The sequence below is a fragment of the Mus caroli genome, unplaced genomic scaffold (genome assembly GCF_978045245.1).
Source record: "Mus caroli unplaced genomic scaffold, Mus_caroli_1 scaffold_8, whole genome shotgun sequence".
NCBI classification, from domain to species: Eukaryota; Metazoa; Chordata; class Mammalia; order Rodentia; family Muridae; genus Mus; species Mus caroli.
This window is the reverse complement of record NW_028227263.1, coordinates 133,868,404-133,887,897: the sequence shown is the minus strand read 5'-3', so window position 1 is coordinate 133,887,897 and position 19,494 is coordinate 133,868,404. Positions and strand designations below refer to the sequence as shown.

General features: G+C 41.5%; 1 protein-coding gene across 1 annotated transcript; it reads right to left on the bottom strand.

Annotated features, from left to right (window-relative positions):
- Window positions 1–12,762: 12,762 nt before the first annotated feature.
- Window positions 12,763–18,686, bottom strand: LOC147003619 (vomeronasal type-2 receptor 116-like). Its single transcript, XM_085842481.1, is given in 4 exon segments — window positions 12,763–13,619; window positions 15,359–15,446; window positions 15,448–15,655; window positions 18,490–18,686. Coding segments are annotated over 4 exon segments (1,350 nt in total).
- Between the last annotated feature and the right edge of the window lie 808 nt (window positions 18,687–19,494).

Sequence of the window (19,494 nt, the reverse complement as noted above, 5' to 3'; positions counted from 1 at the left end):
CAGAGAGAGACAGAGAGAGACACAGTGAGAGATAGAGAGAGACAGAGAGAGATACAGAGGGAGACAGAGCAACAGAGTGATAAACTGAGAGAGACAGAGAGAGACAGAGACAGAGACAGAGAGAGACAGGGAGAGAGACAGAGAGAAGGAAATAGAGTCATAGAGAGACACAGAGAGAGACAGAGAGAGACAAAGAGATAAACAGAGAGAGACATAGATAGAGACAGAAAGAGACGGAGAGAGACAGAGAGTCAATGAGAGACAGAGAGATACAGAGAGAGACAGAGAGAGACAGAGAGAGACACAGTGAGAGATAGAGAAAGACAGAGAGAGACACAGAGAGAGATAGAGCGACAGAGTGATAAACAGAGTGAGACAGAGAGAGACAGAGACTGAGACAGAGAGAGACAGAGATAGAGAGAGAGACGGAGAGAGACGGAGAGAGACAGAGAGAGACAATGAGAGACAGAGAAAGAAAGAGAGAGACAAAGACAGAGTGAGAGAGACTGACAGAGACAGAGAGAGACAGATAGAGACAGAGACAGACAGAGAGAGACAAAGAGAGACAAAGAGAGAAACAGAGAGAGACAGAGAGAGACAGAGAGACAGAGAGAGACAGAGTGAGACAGAGAGAGACAGAGAGAGAGCGAGAGAGACAGAGATAGAGACAGAGAGACAGAGAGAGACAGAGATGACAGAGAGAGACAGACAGAGAGACAGAGAGATACAGAGAGAGACAGAGATACAGAGAGAGACAGAGACATAGAGAGAGAGAGACAGAGAGAGACACATTGAGAGATAGAGATAGACAGAGAGAGACACAGAGGGAGACAGAGCGACAGAGTGATAAACTGAAGAGACAGAGAGAGACAGAGACAGAGAGAGACAGAGATAGAGAGAGAGACGGAGAGAGACAGAGAGAGTCAATGAGAGACAGAGACAGAGAGACAGAGATAGAGTTAGAGAGAGACAGAGACAAAGAGAGAGACAGAGAGAGACAGAGATAGAGACAGAGATAGAGACAGAGAGAGACAGAGAGAGACAGAGACAGAGAGAGACAGAGATAGAAAGAGAGACAGAGAGAGACAGAGAGAGACAGAGAGAGACAGAGAGAGAGACAGAGAGAAACAGAGAGAGACAGAGATAGAGACAGAGAGACAAAGAGAGACAGAGAGATACAGAGAGAGACAGAGAGAGACACAGTGAGAGACAGAGAGAGACAGAGACAGAGACAGAGAGAGACAGGGAGAGAGGCAGAGAGAAGGAAATAGAGTCATAGAGAGACACAGAGAGAGACAGAGAGAGACAACGAGATAAACAGAGAGAGACATAGATAGAGACAGAAAGAGACAGAGAGAGACAGAGAGAGTTAATGAGAGACAGAGAGATACAGAGAGAGACAGAGAGAGACACAGTGAGAGATAGAGAAAGACAGAGAGAGACACAGAGAGAGATAGAGCGACAGAGTGATAAACAGAGTGAGACAGAGAGAGACAGAGAGAGACAGAGAGAGACAGAGAGAAACAAAGACAGAGACCGAGAGAGACAGAGATAGAAAGAGAGACAGATAGAGACAGAGAGATACAGAGAGAGAGACAGAGAGAGACAGAGAGAGACAGAGATAGAGACAGAGAGACAGAGAGAGACAGAGAGAGACACCGAGAGAGACAGAGAGAGACTGAGAGCGACAGAGATAGAGACTGAGAGAGACAGAGAGAGAGACAGAGAAGACAGAGTGAGACACATAGAGAGACAGAGAGAGACTGAGAGAGACAGAGATAAAGACTGAGAGAGACAGAGAAAGACAGAGAGAGAGGGAGACAGAGAGAGACAAAGAGAGAAAAAAAGAGAGACAGAGAGAGACAGAGAGAGACAGAGAGAGACACAGAGAGAAACAGAGAGAGACTGAGAGAGACAGAGATAGAGACTGAGAGAGACAGAGAGAAGGAGATAGAGACATAGAGAGACACAGAGAGAGACAGAGAGAGACAAAGAGATAAACAGAGAGAGACATAGATAGAGACAGAAAAAGACGGAGAGAGACAGAGAGAGTCAATGAGAGACAGAGAGAGACAGAGAGACAGAGAGAGACATAGAGAGACACAAAGGGAGACAGAGCAACAGAGTGATAAACAGAGAGAGACAGAGAGAGACAGAGACAGAGACAGTGAGAGACAGAGATAGAGAGAGAGACAGAGAGATACAGAGAGAGACAGAGAGAGACACAGTGAGAGATAGAGAGAGACAGAGAGAGACACAGAGAGAGATAGAGCAACAGAGTGATAAACTGAGAGAGACAGAGAGAGACAGAGACAGAGAGAGACAGAGATAGAGAGAGAGACGGAGAGAGACAGAGAGAGTCAGTGAGAGACAGAGAGAGACAGAGAGACAGAGATAGAGATAGAGAGAGACAGAGACAAAGAGAGAGACAGATATAGAGACAGAGAGAGACAGAGAGAGACAAAGACAGAGTGAGAGAGACAGAGATAGAGAGATAGACAGAGAGAGACAGAGAGATACAGAGAGAGACAGAGAGAGACAGAGAGAGAGACAGAGAGAGACAGAGAGAGACAGAGATAGAAACAGAGAGACAGAGGAAGACAGAGAGATACAGAGAGAGACAGAGAGAGACACAGTGAGAGATAGAGAGAGACAGAGAGAGATACAGAGGAAGACAGAGCGACAGAGTGATAAACTGAGAGAGACAGAGATAGACAGAGACAGAGACAGAGAGAGACAGAGAGAGAAAGGGAGAGAGACAGAGAGAAGGAGATAGAGTCATAGAGAGACACAGAGAGAGAGAAAGAGAGACAAAGAGATAAACAGAGAGAGATATAGATAGAGACAGAAAGAGACGGAGAGAGATAGAGAGAGTCAATGAGAGACAGAGAGATACAGAGAGAGACAGAGAGAGACAGAGAGAGACACAGTGAGAGATAGAGAAAGACAGAGAGAGACACAGAGAGATAGAGCGACAGAGTGATAAACAGAGAGAGACAGAGAGAGACAGAGACTGAGACAGAGAGAGACAGAGATAGAGAGAGAGACGGAGAGAGACGGAGAGAGACAGAGAGAGACAATGAGAGACAGAGAAAGAAAGAGAGAGACAAAGACAGAGTGAGAGAGACTGACAGAGACAGAGAGAGACAGATAGAGACAGAGACAGACAGAGAGAGACAAAGAGAGACAAAGAGAGAAACAGAGAGAGACAGAGAGAGACAGAGAGACAGAGAGAGACAGAGTGAGACAGAGAGAGACAGAGAGAGAGCGAGAGAGACAGAGATAGAGACAGAGAGACAGAGAGAGACAGAGATGACAGAGAGAGACAGACAGAGAGACAGAGAGATACAGAGAGAGACAGAGATACAGAGAGAGACAGAGACATAGAGAGAGAGAGACAGAGAGAGACACATTGAGAGATAGAGAGAGACAGAGAGAGACACAGAGGGAGACAGAGCGACAGAGTGATAAACTGAAGAGACAGAGAGAGACAGAGACAGAGAGAGACAGAGATAGAGAGAGAGACGGAGAGAGACAGAGAGAGTCAATGAGAGACAGAGACAGAGAGACAGAGATAGAGTTAGAGAGAGACAGAGACAAAGAGAGAGACAGAGAGAGACAGAGATAGAGACAGAGATAGAGACAGAGAGAGACAGAGAGAGACAGAGAGAGACAGAGATAGAGACAGAGAGACAGAGAGAGACAGAGAGAGACACCGAGAGAGACAGAGAGAGACTGAGAGCGACAGAGATAGAGACTGAGAGAGACAGAGAGAGAGACAGAGAAGACAGAGTGAGACACATAGAGAGACAGAGAGAGACTGAGAGAGACAGAGATAAAGACTGAGAGAGACAGAGAAAGACAGAGAGAGAGGGAGACAGAGAGAGACAAAGAGAGAAAAAAAGAGAGACAGAGAGAGACAGAGAGAGACAGAGAGAGACACAGAGAGAAACAGAGAGAGACTGAGAGAGACAGAGATAGAGACTGAGAGAGACAGAGAGAAGGAGATAGAGACATAGAGAGACACAGAGAGAGACAGAGAGAGACAAAGAGATAAACAGAGAGAGACATAGATAGAGACAGAAAAAGACGGAGAGAGACAGAGAGAGTCAATGAGAGACAGAGAGAGACAGAGAGACAGAGAGAGACATAGAGAGACACAAAGGGAGACAGAGCAACAGAGTGATAAACAGAGAGAGACAGAGAGAGACAGAGACAGAGACAGTGAGAGACAGAGATAGAGAGAGAGACAGAGAGATACAGAGAGAGACAGAGAGAGACACAGTGAGAGATAGAGAGAGACAGAGAGAGACACAGAGAGAGATAGAGCAACAGAGTGATAAACTGAGAGAGACAGAGAGAGACAGAGACAGAGAGAGACAGAGATAGAGAGAGAGACGGAGAGAGACAGAGAGAGTCAGTGAGAGACAGAGAGAGACAGAGAGACAGAGATAGAGATAGAGAGAGACAGAGACAAAGAGAGAGACAGATATAGAGACAGAGAGAGACAGAGAGAGACAAAGACAGAGTGAGAGAGACAGAGATAGAGAGATAGACAGAGAGAGACAGAGAGATACAGAGAGAGACAGAGAGAGACAGAGAGAGACAGAGATAGAAACAGAGAGACAGAGGAAGACAGAGAGATACAGAGAGAGACAGAGAGAGACACAGTGAGAGATAGAGAGAGACAGAGAGAGATACAGAGGAAGACAGAGCGACAGAGTGATAAACTGAGAGAGACAGAGATAGACAGAGACAGAGACAGAGAGAGACAGAGAGAGAAAGGGAGAGAGACAGAGAGAAGGAGATAGAGTCATAGAGAGACACAGAGAGAGAGAAAGAGAGACAAAGAGATAAACAGAGAGAGATATAGATAGAGACAGAAAGAGACGGAGAGAGATAGAGAGAGTCAATGAGAGACAGAGAGATACAGAGAGAGACAGAGAGAGACAGAGAGAGACACAGTGAGAGATAGAGAAAGACAGAGAGAGACACAGAGAGATAGAGCGACAGAGTGATAAACAGAGAGAGACAGAGAGAGACAGAGACTGAGACAGAGAGAGACAGAGATAGAGAGAGAGACGGAGAGAGACGGAGAGAGACAGAGAGAGACAATGAGAGACAGAGAAAGAAAGAGAGAGACAAAGACAGAGTGAGAGAGACTGACAGAGACAGAGAGAGACAGATAGAGACAGAGACAGACAGAGAGAGACAAAGAGAGACAAAGAGAGAAACAGAGAGAGACAGAGAGAGACAGAGAGACAGAGAGAGACAGAGTGAGACAGAGAGAGACAGAGAGAGAGCGAGAGAGACAGAGATAGAGACAGAGAGACAGAGAGAGACAGAGATGACAGAGAGAGACAGACAGAGAGACAGAGAGATACAGAGAGAGACAGAGATACAGAGAGAGACAGAGACATAGAGAGAGAGAGACAGAGAGAGACACATTGAGAGATAGAGAGAGACAGAGAGAGACACAGAGGGAGACAGAGCGACAGAGTGATAAACTGAAGAGACAGAGAGAGACAGAGACAGAGAGAGACAGAGATAGAGAGAGAGACGGAGAGAGACAGAGAGAGTCAATGAGAGACAGAGACAGAGAGACAGAGATAGAGTTAGAGAGAGACAGAGACAAAGAGAGAGACAGAGAGAGACAGAGATAGAGACAGAGATAGAGACAGAGAGAGACAGAGAGAGACAGAGACAGAGAGAGACAGAGATAGAAAGAGAGACAGAGAGAGACAGAGAGAGACAGAGAGAGACAGAGAGAGAGACAGAGAGAAACAGAGAGAGACAGAGATAGAGACAGAGAGACAAAGAGAGACAGAGAGATACAGAGAGAGACAGAGAGAGACACAGTGAGAGACAGAGAGAGACAGAGACAGAGACAGAGAGAGACAGGGAGAGAGGCAGAGAGAAGGAAATAGAGTCATAGAGAGACACAGAGAGAGACAGAGAGAGACAACGAGATAAACAGAGAGAGACATAGATAGAGACAGAAAGAGACAGAGAGAGACAGAGAGAGTTAATGAGAGACAGAGAGATACAGAGAGAGACAGAGAGAGACACAGTGAGAGATAGAGAAAGACAGAGAGAGACACAGAGAGAGATAGAGCGACAGAGTGATAAACAGAGTGAGACAGAGAGAGACAGAGAGAGACAGAGAGAGACAGAGAGAAACAAAGACAGAGACCGAGAGAGACAGAGATAGAAAGAGAGACAGATAGAGACAGAGAGATACAGAGAGAGAGACAGAGAGAGACAGAGAGAGACAGAGATAGAGACAGAGAGACAGAGAGAGACAGAGAGAGACACCGAGAGAGACAGAGAGAGACTGAGAGCGACAGAGATAGAGACTGAGAGAGACAGAGAGAGAGACAGAGAAGACAGAGTGAGACATATAGAGAGACAGAGAGAGACTGAGAGAGACAGAGATAAAGACTGAGAGAGACAGAGAAAGACAGAGAGAGAGGGAGACAGAGAGAGACAAAGAGAGAAAAAAAGAGAGACAGAGAGAGACAGAGAGAGACAGAGAGAGACACAGAGAGAAACAGAGAGAGACTGAGAGAGACAGAGATAGAGACTGAGAGAGACAGAGAGAAGGAGATAGAGACATAGAGAGACACAGAGAGAGACAGAGAGAGACAAAGAGATAAACAGAGAGAGACATAGATAGAGACAGAAAAAGACGGAGAGAGACAGAGAGAGTCAATGAGAGACAGAGAGAGACAGAGAGACAGAGAGAGACATAGAGAGACACAAAGGGAGACAGAGCAACAGAGTGATAAACAGAGAGAGACAGAGAGAGACAGAGACAGAGACAGTGAGAGACAGAGATAGAGAGAGAGACAGAGAGATACAGAGAGAGACAGAGAGAGACACAGTGAGAGATAGAGAGAGACAGAGAGAGACACAGAGAGAGATAGAGCAACAGAGTGATAAACTGAGAGAGACAGAGAGAGACAGAGACAGAGAGAGACAGAGATAGAGAGAGAGACGGAGAGAGACAGAGAGAGTCAGTGAGAGACAGAGAGAGACAGAGAGACAGAGATAGAGATAGAGAGAGACAGAGACAAAGAGAGAGACAGATATAGAGACAGAGAGAGACAGAGAGAGACAAAGACAGAGTGAGAGAGACAGAGATAGAGAGATAGACAGAGAGAGACAGAGAGATACAGAGAGAGACAGAGAGAGACAGAGAGAGAGACAGAGAGAGACAGAGAGAGACAGAGATAGAAACAGAGAGACAGAGGAAGACAGAGAGATACAGAGAGAGACAGAGAGAGACACAGTGAGAGATAGAGAGAGACAGAGAGAGATACAGAGGAAGACAGAGCGACAGAGTGATAAACTGAGAGAGACAGAGATAGACAGAGACAGAGACAGAGAGAGACAGAGAGAGAAAGGGAGAGAGACAGAGAGAAGGAGATAGAGTCATAGAGAGACACAGAGAGAGAGAAAGAGAGACAAAGAGATAAACAGAGAGAGATATAGATAGAGACAGAAAGAGACGGAGAGAGATAGAGAGAGTCAATGAGAGACAGAGAGATACAGAGAGAGACAGAGAGAGACAGAGAGAGACACAGTGAGAGATAGAGAAAGACAGAGAGAGACACAGAGAGATAGAGCGACAGAGTGATAAACAGAGAGAGACAGAGAGAGACAGAGACTGAGACAGAGAGAGACAGAGATAGAGAGAGAGACAGAGAGAGACGGAGAGAGACAGAGAGAGACAATGAGAGACAGAGAAAGAAAGAGAGAGACAAAGACAGAGTGAGAGAGACTGACAGAGACAGAGAGAGACAGATAGAGACAGAGACAGACAGAGAGACAAAGAGAGACAAAGAGAGAGACAGAGAGAGACAGAGAGACAGAGAGAGACAGAGAGAGACAGAGAGAGACAGAGAGAGACAGAGAGAGACAGAGAGAGAGCGAGAGAGACACAGATAGAGACAGAGAGACAGAGAGAGACAGAGATGACAGAGAGAGACAGACAGAGAGACAGAGAGATATTGACAGAGACAGAGATAGAGACAGATATACAGAGAGAGACAGAGACATAGAGAGAGAGACAGAGAGAGACACAGTGAGAGATAGAGAGAGACAGAGAGAGACACAGAGGGAGACAGAATGACAGAGTGATAAATTGAAGAGACAGAGAGAGACAGAGACAGAGACAGAGAGAGACAGAGATAGAGAGAGAGACAGAGAGAGACAGAGAGAGTCAATGAGAGACAGAGAGAGACAGAGATAGAGATAGAGAGAGACAGAGACAAAGAGAGAGACAGAGAGAGACAGAGATAGAGACAGAGAGAGACAGAGAGAGACAGAGAGAGACAGAGACAGAGACAGAGACAGAGAGAGACAGAGATAGAAAGAGAGACAGAGAGGCAGAGAGAGACAGAGAGAGACAGAGATAGAAACAGAGAGACAAAGAGAGACAGAGATATACAGAGAGAGACAGAGAGAGACACAGTGAGAGATAGAGATAGACAGAGTGAGACACAGAGGGAGACAGAGCGACAGAATGATAAACAGAGAGAGACAGAGATAGAGACAGAGAGAGACAGAGGGAGACAGAGAAAGCCAGAGACAAAGAGAGAGACAGAGAGAGAGAGAGATAGAGACAGAGAGAGACTGAGAGAGACAGAGAGAGACAGAGAGACAGAGAGAAACAAAGACTGAGAGAGACAGAGATAGAGAGAGAGACAGAGAGAGACAGAGAGAGACAGAGATAGAGACAGAGAGACAGAGGGAGACAGAGGGATACAGAGAGAGACAGAGAGAGACACAGTGAGAGATAGAGAGAGACAGAGAGAGACACAGAGAGAGACAGAGCGACAGAGTGATAAACAGAGAGAGACAGAGATAGAGACAGAGAGAGACAGAGAGAGACAATGAGAGACTGAGAGAGAAAGAGAGAGACAGAGATAGAGACAGAGAGAGACAAAGACAGAGTGAGAGAGACTGAGAGAGACAGAGAGAGACAGAGATAGAAAGAGAGACAGAGAGAAACAGAGAGAGACAGAGAGAGAGACAGTAAGACAGAGAGAGTCAGAGATAGAGACAGAGAGACAGAGAGAGACAGAGAGATACAGAGAGAGACAGAGAGAGACACAGTGAGAGGTAGAGAGAGACAGAGAGAGACACAGAGGGACACAGAGCGACAGAGTGATAAACAGAGAGAGACCGAGAGAGACATAGAGAGACAGAAAGAGACAGAGATAGAGACAGAGACGAGGGAGACAGAGAGATACAGAGAGAGACAGAGAGAGACACAGAGAGAGACAGAGCGACAGAGTGCTAAACAGAGAGAGACAGAGATAGAGACAGAGAGAGACGGAGAGAGACAGAGAAAGACAATGATAGACAGAGAGAGAAAGAGAGAGACAGAGATAGAGAGATAGACAGAGAGAGACAAAGACAGAGTGAGAGAGACAGAGATAGAGAGATAGACAGAGAGAGACAGAGAGAGACAGAGAGAGACAGAGAGAGACAGAGAGAGACAGAGAGAGACAGAGAGTGAGACAGAGAGAGACAGAGAGAGACAGAGATAGAAACAGAGAGACAGAGGGAGACAGAGAGATACAGAGAGAGACAGAGAGAGACACAGTGAGAGATAGAGAGAGACAGAGAGAGATACAGAGGGAGACAGAGCGACAGAGTGATAAACTGAGAGAGACAGAGAGAGACAGAGACAGAGACAGAGAGAGACAGAGATAGAGAGAGAGACGGAGAGAGACAGAGAGAGTCAATGAGAGACAGAGAGAGACAGAGAGACAGAGATAGAGATAGAGAGAGACAGAGACAAAGAGAGAGACAGAGAGAGACAGAGATAGATACAGAGAGAGACAGAGAGAGACAGAGACAGAGACAGAGAGAGACAGAGATAGAAATAGAGACAGAGAGAGACAGAGAGAGACAGAGAGAGAGACAGAGAGAAACAGAGAGAGACAGAGATAGAGACAGAGAGACAAAGAGAGACAGAGAGATACAGAGAGAGACAGAGAGAGACACAGTGAGAGATAGAGAGAGACAGAGTGAGACACAGAGGGATACAGAGCGACAGAGTGATAAACAGAGAGAGACAGAGATAGAGACAGAGAGAGACAGAGGGAGACAGAGAAAGCCAGAGACAAAGAGAGAGACAGAGAGAGAGATAGAGACAGAGAGAGACTGAGAGAGACAGAGAGAGAGACAGAGAGAGACAGAGAGAAACAAAGACAGAGACAGAGAGAGACAGAGATAGAAAGAGAGACAGAGAGAAACAGAGAGAGACAGAGAGAGAGACAGAGTAAGACAGAGAGAGTCAGAGATAGAGACAGAGAGACAGAGAGAGACAGAGAGATACAGAGAGAGACAGAGAGACACAGTGAGAGATAGAGAGAGACAGAGAGAGACACAGAGGGAGACAGAGCGACAGAGTGATAAACAGAGAGAGACCGAGAGAGACATAGAGAGACAGAAAAAGACAGAGATAGAGACAGAGACGAGGGAGACAGAGAGATACAGAGAGAGACAGAGAGAGACACAGTGAGAGATAGAGAGAGATAGAGAGAGACACAGAGAGAGAGACAGAGCGACAGAGTGATAAACAGAGAGAGACAGAGATAGAGACAGAGAGAGACGGAGAGAGACAGAGAAAGACAATGATAGACAGAGAGAGAAAGAGAGAGACAGAGATAGAGACAGAGAGAGACAAAGACAGAGTGAGAGAGACAGAGATAGAGAGATAGACAGAGAGATACAGAGAGAGACAGAGAGAGACAGAGAGAGAGACAGAGAGAGACAGAGAGAGACAGAGATAGAAACAGAGAGACAGAGGGAGACAGAGTGATACAGAGAGAGACAGAGAGAGACACAGTGAGAGATAGAGAGAGACAGAGAGAGATACAGAGGGAGACAGAGCGACAGAGTGATAAACTGAGAGAGACAGAGAGAGACAGAGACAGAGAGAGACAGAGATAGAGAGAGAGACGGAGAGAGACAGAGAGAGTCAATGAGAGACAGAGAGAGACAGAGAGACAGAGATAGAGATAGAGAGAGACAGAGACAAAGAGAGAGACAGAGAGAGACAGAGATAGATACAGAGAGAGACAGAGAGAGACAGAGACAGAGACAGAGAGAGACAGAGACAGAGATAGAAAGAGAGACAGAAAGAGACAGAGAGAGACAGAGAGAGACAGAGAGAGAGACAGAGAGAAACAGAGAGAGACAGAGATAGAGACAGAGAGACAAAGAGAGACAGAGAGATACAGAGAGAGACAGAGAGAGACACAGTGAGAGATAGAGAGAGACAGAGTGAGACACAGAGGGAGACAGAGCGACAGAGTGATAACCAGAGAGAGACAGAGATAGAGACAGAGAGAGACAGAGGGAGACAGAGAAAGCCAGAGACAAAGAGAGAGACAGAGAGAGAGATAGAGACAGAGACTGAGAGAGACAGAGAGAGAGACAGAGAGAGACAGAGAGAAACAAAGACAGAGACAGAGAGAGACAGAGATAGAAAGAGAGACAGATAGAGACAGAGAGATACAGAGAGAGACACAGAGAGAGACAGAGAGAGACAGAGATAGAGACAGAGAGACAGAGAGAGACAGAGAGAGACACCGAGAGAGACAGAGAGAGACTGAGAGCGACAGAGATAGAGACTGAGAGAGACAGAGAGAGAGACAGAGAAGACAGAGAGAGACACCGAGAGAGACAGAGAGAGACTGAGAGCAACAGAGATAGAGACAAAGAGAGACAGAGAGAGAGACAGAGAGAGACAGAGAGAGACACAGAGAGAAACAGAGAGAGACTGAGAGAGACAGAGATAGAGACTGAGAGAGACAGAGAGAGAGAGAGAGAGAGAGAGAGGGAGAGGGAGAGGGGGAGAGAGAGAGAGAGAGAGAGAGAGAGAGAGAGAGAGAGAGAGCAAAACACGGGGAGAGGTATAAATATTTAAGGACCAGCCATGAACTATATTGACACACAGAGATTTTTATACTCACACCTAAAGACAAAAAGGAAGGCAAAGGCCTTGCCAAGTACAAAGAAATAGACAGACACATACTTAGTAAAGCAGGTACAAATTTGTATATGTACTTATAAACACTTACAAATTACATACATTGTACACAATGAAACCTACTCTGACAAAACCCCAAAGAAACATACACACATATATAAACAAACACTTATAGAAAGAAATTCCTACATAGAAAAAATTGTTGCTCACTTCCACTTCCATACAGGAAGATAAACATATATGTTGAAAGTAACACAAATATAAACACAGATACACAGAAAGAGTAGAAAATATACATATACTCAGTGAGAAGGATACATTCACACATATAAACACATTTCTACAGACAGAAATGAGTACCAACAGTATTTCTTGTTTAGTTACTCTCAGAAAACCCAGAATGTTCTCCAGAGCCTACACTCTTGGCAGAATCACTGGATTACACTAATGAAAATAATTCCTCCAAATGATTTCCATATAATTGACAAATATAAATAAAACCTCATCTAATCATGGAGAAAATTAAAGAGGAAATACTGTTTATATACAATATTGGAAGGGGCATGCTAATAGATATTTGGGTGCTCTGTATAAAACCACACATTTTCATTGCTAATCTGTGAATTCTCTTTCCAATCACATTCATAACAATCTATAGATTTGCTTTTGTTAAGGTAAAATGTGTGGAAACCTATCTATTTTGGAAAATATTTCTTACTTCTTTAAGTCTGGGCATCTGAAAGACTAAACAACTATGCAATTGAAGCCACCAAACCTCGGCCAATAGAAGAAACTTTTACCTTCAAGCAGTGAGAACTGGCTCCTTTTCCATTGTCTATTGCCTGATTATCAGCCTGTTGCAGATTCATCTCATGGAGGGCATGGGCTATGGCATGCACAGCATTGTATATGTTATGACTACTCTCACTAAAGGTCATGTCAAACTTCTGTTCCATTAGCCAATCAAATGAGGCATCAGATGAATTGTTCTTCAGTATTTTACAGTTAGATGCTGAGTCTTCATAGTTAAAGTATTTCCACTCTGGCATTACTAGATATAAATCTGATTTTCTGAGATGGAACCATGTATGTACAAAATTTTTAAATCCAGAAATCTCACCATGGTGGGGTAGAAAAGTAAGTGATCCATAGAATGTGCCATGACTTATGTCTGTCTTACTGGTAGGGAAATTCCATTGTTTTGTGGTGATCCATATTCTCTGTAAAATGGGAGGTTCCCACATTCTGAAGATCAAATTAATGAAATTGAATGTTTCTCCATAAATGATAATAACATTTGTTAATGACATCACAATTTGGCTGTAGAACATTTCAGTTGTTTGTTGTAAATAAGGTTCAACAGAGATCATTTTCACAAAGGCAAAGCAAATTTCCTTGTTTTCACTCTGTTTCTTCAACTCTAAAAGAAATTGGTTTCCTTGATCGTCATCTGGGATAACACGGCCAATCCAGTTCCATTTGAAGTAAAGTATGAAGGAGACCATTGCCAAGGCTAGAGATGTGTCCTTTGGGGCCATCTGATAGAGATAGGGATATTGTTCATCATCACTGAACATAGAATGGAAAGGTCCATAGTAAGCTGAAGGAGCTACAACACAAAGAGCAGCATGAGGTGTTGTGCATGTGAAAACACTTGTAATCATATTTACCTGCAAACAGTTGATTAACTGTGACTTTTTCTCTCATCTCTGATTCAAATTAGCAAACATGGAAGCCTGGCACATCCACTTCTAATGGGAACAGCAAGCATAGCTGTTTGACAAAGATGTAACAAATGTATTCACATATTTTAATGACTGCCTTTCTGTCTTCCAGTTTTAGTCTTGATATTTGTGTTTCAAATGTTTGAAGGGATTTTATACTTTTACAATTTGGGGATATTTGATTAATATTTTTTAAAAAGGCTTTTATGCCATAATCCATAAATACTTCTAAGATTGAAGAGGAGAGTCCTGTACATAATACTGATATAGCATTTGGAAGAGATATTCTTATATTGCCCTACTTGACAGTAATATTGTACACTAGAGGTTGTGACCCACATAAAACGGCCAGAGATCTCCTTTTTAGGTTTTGTTCTGAATTACTCTGGCAATGTCTGCCTCTGTGCCTCCCCGGGAAACAGACAATAAGATCAAAGTATTTGTAAAAATATAAACTAGATTTTGCAGCCTAAAAGTGTTAGCAGCAAATTGGATTAGAAAAACTCTTCTTACTATATACCCAGGCAATTCTGGTGCAAAATATTTGGGATTCATAAGTTGTACATCTTGAGGAAAATATATAGAAATGAAGTTAGATTGACTTGTATTTGTCCTCCTTCAAAAGTGATTATAATGTTTTAAAAATCTTCATGTGGAAAAATATGGAAAAATGAGGTATTGGAACCCCATAACTCCTCTTTCTTAGAAAAGTTAACTTGTGAAGTTCTAATCTTGTATCTTACGATGTGGAAGCAAAAGGAAAAAAAACAAGATAAAACATAGCAATAAATTAGACAGAGTATATAACAATATTATATACTGATAATAATATAATAATTTAAATTAATTCCATTAATAATATCATCATATTATTAAAGAAAATGACTTATTACAGGTATAGCACTATGGGTGTGAAATTATTGCCAGGGATGTAATGTCAATTTAAATTCTGACTTTTAATAGTTGGTCATACACTCACAGGTAGTCAAATGACCATCTCCACAGACTGGATTGGAGCTTTTCATCCTTTCTAGTACCACTGAAATGTCATGAGTTGCCATATTAAGAAGGGTATTTCATGCCTTTACAAAAATAAAAATACTCCAGATAGTTAAAAGTTAGGTTATAGAGAAAATGTTGGTAAAATTTATTTCTGTTCCATCACAGTTTTTCTCTGATGACTAAACTTATAACAGCACCATAATTCTATTATTTCATAGTTTACCAATGATAATTTAAGCTTATAACCAAGATGAAGATAACACCTCTCTGGGGACAGAAATAACATGCTCTATATTTTGGAACAGCATGAACAAATCTCTGCTTGCTGAGAATGGTGTAAATAATGAAACACTCTGACTGACAGTCAGTCAAGGCTGTAAGATTCTCTCTTCCACCATGCCAGACTCAATTCTCCATGGCCTCTTCTATTCTGTCTTGCTGGTATCTTTCTACTTCTGGTGGTAGCCCTTAGCAGAAGGTCTAACATGTTTCTGAATAGTAAGTATCCTGGAACTTCCTAGATTGACATAAGCATAAGTCCAACCACATCCATTAACTTTCTTAATAGATATCAAAGTACCCCAAAGAGACATGATGTTAAGAATTCCTGGCCTATGATAACTCACACGTGGGGATAAGAAGCTGTCCAGGTAATTCCAGAAACTAAAAGATGCCTTCCAATTGGGTCCTGAAAGCAGAAAGGAACACATACGTCTCTTCATTACAGAAATAATTAGGGATAGGGCTGTCTTTATTTTTATGAATTAAATATGGTGTAGGTGTTAAAGTTTTTCCATCACAATGGCCCAAACTGTATCTTATAATCAAAGACATATTTGGTAAAAGATCAGGATTTCTGTTGATTTCATCCATTGCAAACACCAATGCCAAAGCATATTTGTGGTTTCTAGTTGTTTTTCTGTAAAAGAGTACAGAGTTTATTATGGACAGATGATTATACATCCACATTTGTACTCAGTAGAAGCACTAAGCTATACTGGAAGTTTCTGCATCTGACATCTAAAGACGGGAACAAATGGCTTTTGTTATAAGATTGGATTGACACATGGACCTGGAAAATAGAAAGCACTTTAAAATTTCATGACAGTGTTGGTCCCATAAATAAGCGATGGTATTGACCTCATCCACAGAGATAATTTCCATTTTTGTTTTTGAGCGCTTGATCAGAAGGTAAAGAGAAAACCACAGATATTGACAAAACAGTAATTCTGATCATGTCTTCATTTTGAAATTATTGAGCAATAAATAAATTTGTTATTAGAGCCACTGAGTTCATGATATTTTCTTGTGAAATTAACTGAATTGTTTAAGGAAATGAAACCATAGCCAGGAGTGGTGTCACACGCCTTTAATCCCAGCACTTGGGATGCAGAGGCAGGTGGATTTCTGAGTTCGAGGTCAGCCTGGTCTACAAAGTGAGTTCCCGGACAGCCAGAGTTATACAGAGAAACCCTGTCTCAAAAAAAAAAAAAAAAAAAAAAAAAAAAAAAAAAAAAAAAAGAAAGAAAGAAAGAAAGAAAGAAAGAAAGAAAGAAAACAAACCATGATTTATCAATGCATAATTGTCTCTCTCTCTCTCTAGTAACATTTGATTCCTGTACATATAATCACTTACAATTAGTGGCCAAAATTCTTGACACATCCCTTCATATCAAACCTCATGCTGTTATTTTTTCAATCTTTTATTGAAATAAAATATTTTCTAAAGATTTATTTTTAATCAATTCAAATATCAAACACGAATTTGGTATTTGATACATGTCAATATTTAAGTTTGTATGTATTTGAGTAAGGACTATTTAGGTTGTAAGATTGCAATACAACCCAATGTTTTATAAGATACTTTCCTGTAGACTATCCTCAATTCAAATGCACAGTTAGGCATTAGTGGCAGGTGTTTAGTGCGGAGATTAAGGGCTTGTCCCACCACTGATGTATCATTCTCCTAATTTTATTTACAAAGGAATGTGATATATATTCACTCTGAGTATTTTATTCATTATAAATTAATTTCTAGGAAACATCTTTGACAACCTTTGTCATTACACTAAAACAGTACTAGTATCCTACTTAGAACTCGGAAAATAAGGAAATATCTGTGATATTTGTATATGTCAATATTATATGCTTATAATATGGAAGAGATTTTTGTGTAAATTTATGGAATATATTCATTGGTTTTTTTTTTTTTTAAATGAAAGTGGACCACTAGACCATGGGAGTGGAATAATACCATATTGGGTTTTTTTTTATGTTTTTGAAAAGAATAATATCTCCTGTTTTATCCTTGTCATTTCATATAATTTTATCAATAAACTCTATATGTACGCCTGCTTATTTAATGATTAGAATGAAGTAAATACAATCAGTCTTTCACTAAAAATTATACAGCTATTGTGTTTTCATTCTATACCCTATAAAATAGGTCATTTTAGAATATTCTTTACTACCACACACACACACAAATCTCAATTAAAGTTTTACTAATATACAAAATAAATTTGAGAGTAGACGTTGTACAATGCTCAAACTACTACTTTAACTGAAATTTAGGAAACATCAGTTACTTAAGATGTCTGTGTATCCTAGTAGTCTAAAGGGCTGTGTTTTAAAACAATGATCTGCAATCCACAAAAATTGGTATTGATACCACTTTGGTAACATGTGCACTAATATTTACTAAAATTATTGAAATAAGTCCCACAAGATTTAGATATTTTAAAAGGGTCAGAGATTAACCAACTCATACAGGAATGGAGAAGACATTTTTCTTAAATAATGACCAAAAAAACTAATAGAAAGCTCCTGTATCACTGTCCTCAAACGTTAAAACTATCCCACAATACAATTGTCACCCATGCCAGTGATAAGGGACATAAGCAGTCACCACTGTTATTGATAGCCTGCCTATTCAAAGAATGTAATCATATCATTGGATTACATATGTTCCAAATATGGTTTACTCTAAAGAGAGAGTGCCCAGTTGAACTTTGCAAAACATAAAAGCCAGTGATTGTACATAAATAGTGTGAAGTACAAAGCCACAGTGCTTTTGGATATTATCTTAAAAACTCTTCGATGTCTTCACCCCTAATGAGGTAAATATTACTTGCTCATATACATACAAAGATATCCATCCAGACATTCATATGAAGTAGGAATATTTGAGTGTAAGTATCTTCCCTTTCCAAACCTGATGAAGCTTTAGAAGTCAATAATTGACTACATGCAATGAATTTGAGACAGTAAGTTTGTATGTATGTAAAGTTTTTGACAACGTTATGTGCCATGAATATTATGGGAACCAGAATATGCTCGAGGAGCAACACACTTATGGAAGGACTGTCAGCAGAATTTATGTCCATTTATTTACATGTACATGGGATAAAACATAATGAAATATTACAGGATCAATTTCAATAAGTCATCTCCGCCTAGAGTGCAATATAAACTGTCAAAAGGCAGGCTTTATGTTAAAGATCAATGTAGATATTCCTTTATTCCAATGCTTCCAATCTTTAAATCACAAGCAACCTGGAAGAACACCAAAACCTCCACTGGATTAATTAAATGGAGAAAATAGGATTAAATCTGTAAAGGAATTAAGGTTGTTTCTTGGAGTTCAGACTTAGCACCAGGACAGAAGACTCAAGAATTTGCCTAATCCTCATCCTCACAGCACTCAAGAAACATTTATGTTCTCATTTCAATTTAAAATACAAATTTACTTACAGAACATTAAGAGTCTTGTTGAAATAATCATTTTCAATGGGTGTCTGAACTGCTGCCAGGATGAAACTACAAGTTTTCCCCACAGATTCATCATTTATTTCATCCAAATTTATTCTCCAAAAGCACCTGGGATCAGTGAAATTGGCCATGAGAAGTGTAATATTAAGGAGGAAGAACACCCCCATGAAAATGAACATATTTTTCCTGCATTAAACCTGGGCAGTGTGGATTGTGAAGTGCCATGCATATCAGCACATCATATTTCTACCAGCTTTTATTTCTTTGGGCAAAGGAGATGTTTATTGCATATTCGTGATTCATTTTATTTTTAGGTTTCTCTTGAGCCCTGGAAGAAACTTAAATAGTTTCTTCCCTGGGGCTCTGCAACTGGTGTCCACAGCTCATGGAATGAACACGTGTAGGTAAATACTTAGGAGGATAATTCATTCTCAGTCTCCATGATATCATTCATGTTTGTGAATCTGTGGAAGGAAGCCCCTGTGTTCAAATTTGGTCCTTGAAAAGTTTCAACAATCTGATTATGTGACCACAGTTAGAAATGATGTCATTGGATTGAATCAGATTCATAGTGACACATCCAGTACTAGCACAACTGGAGCTACTGAGGACATAGGGGACACTGTATTACACAGTCCAAGTCATGCAGATGCAGTCTCATGTTTATAGTCACTGAGATCCACAGACCATGTAGAATGTGGACTATGTCACAGAAGTGGTAGATAAGAATATCTAAACAAGACCTGTGCTTCCATTATCTTGAGAATCTATAAACAGATCAAATCCCAAGTATAGGTAATCCAGCTCTATCTGAAATCATACATTCTTCCCATATCCACAGTTAATTTACATGGTAAACATTGAGTTTTAAAGGCTCAGCAAGACCCGGAAAATATGCCATGCTTTGTTCTTTATTTCCAATAAAACAAAAAGTCACCCTACCTTCCAAAAATTAATTAGTAATGAAAAAATCACGTTAATATTTGA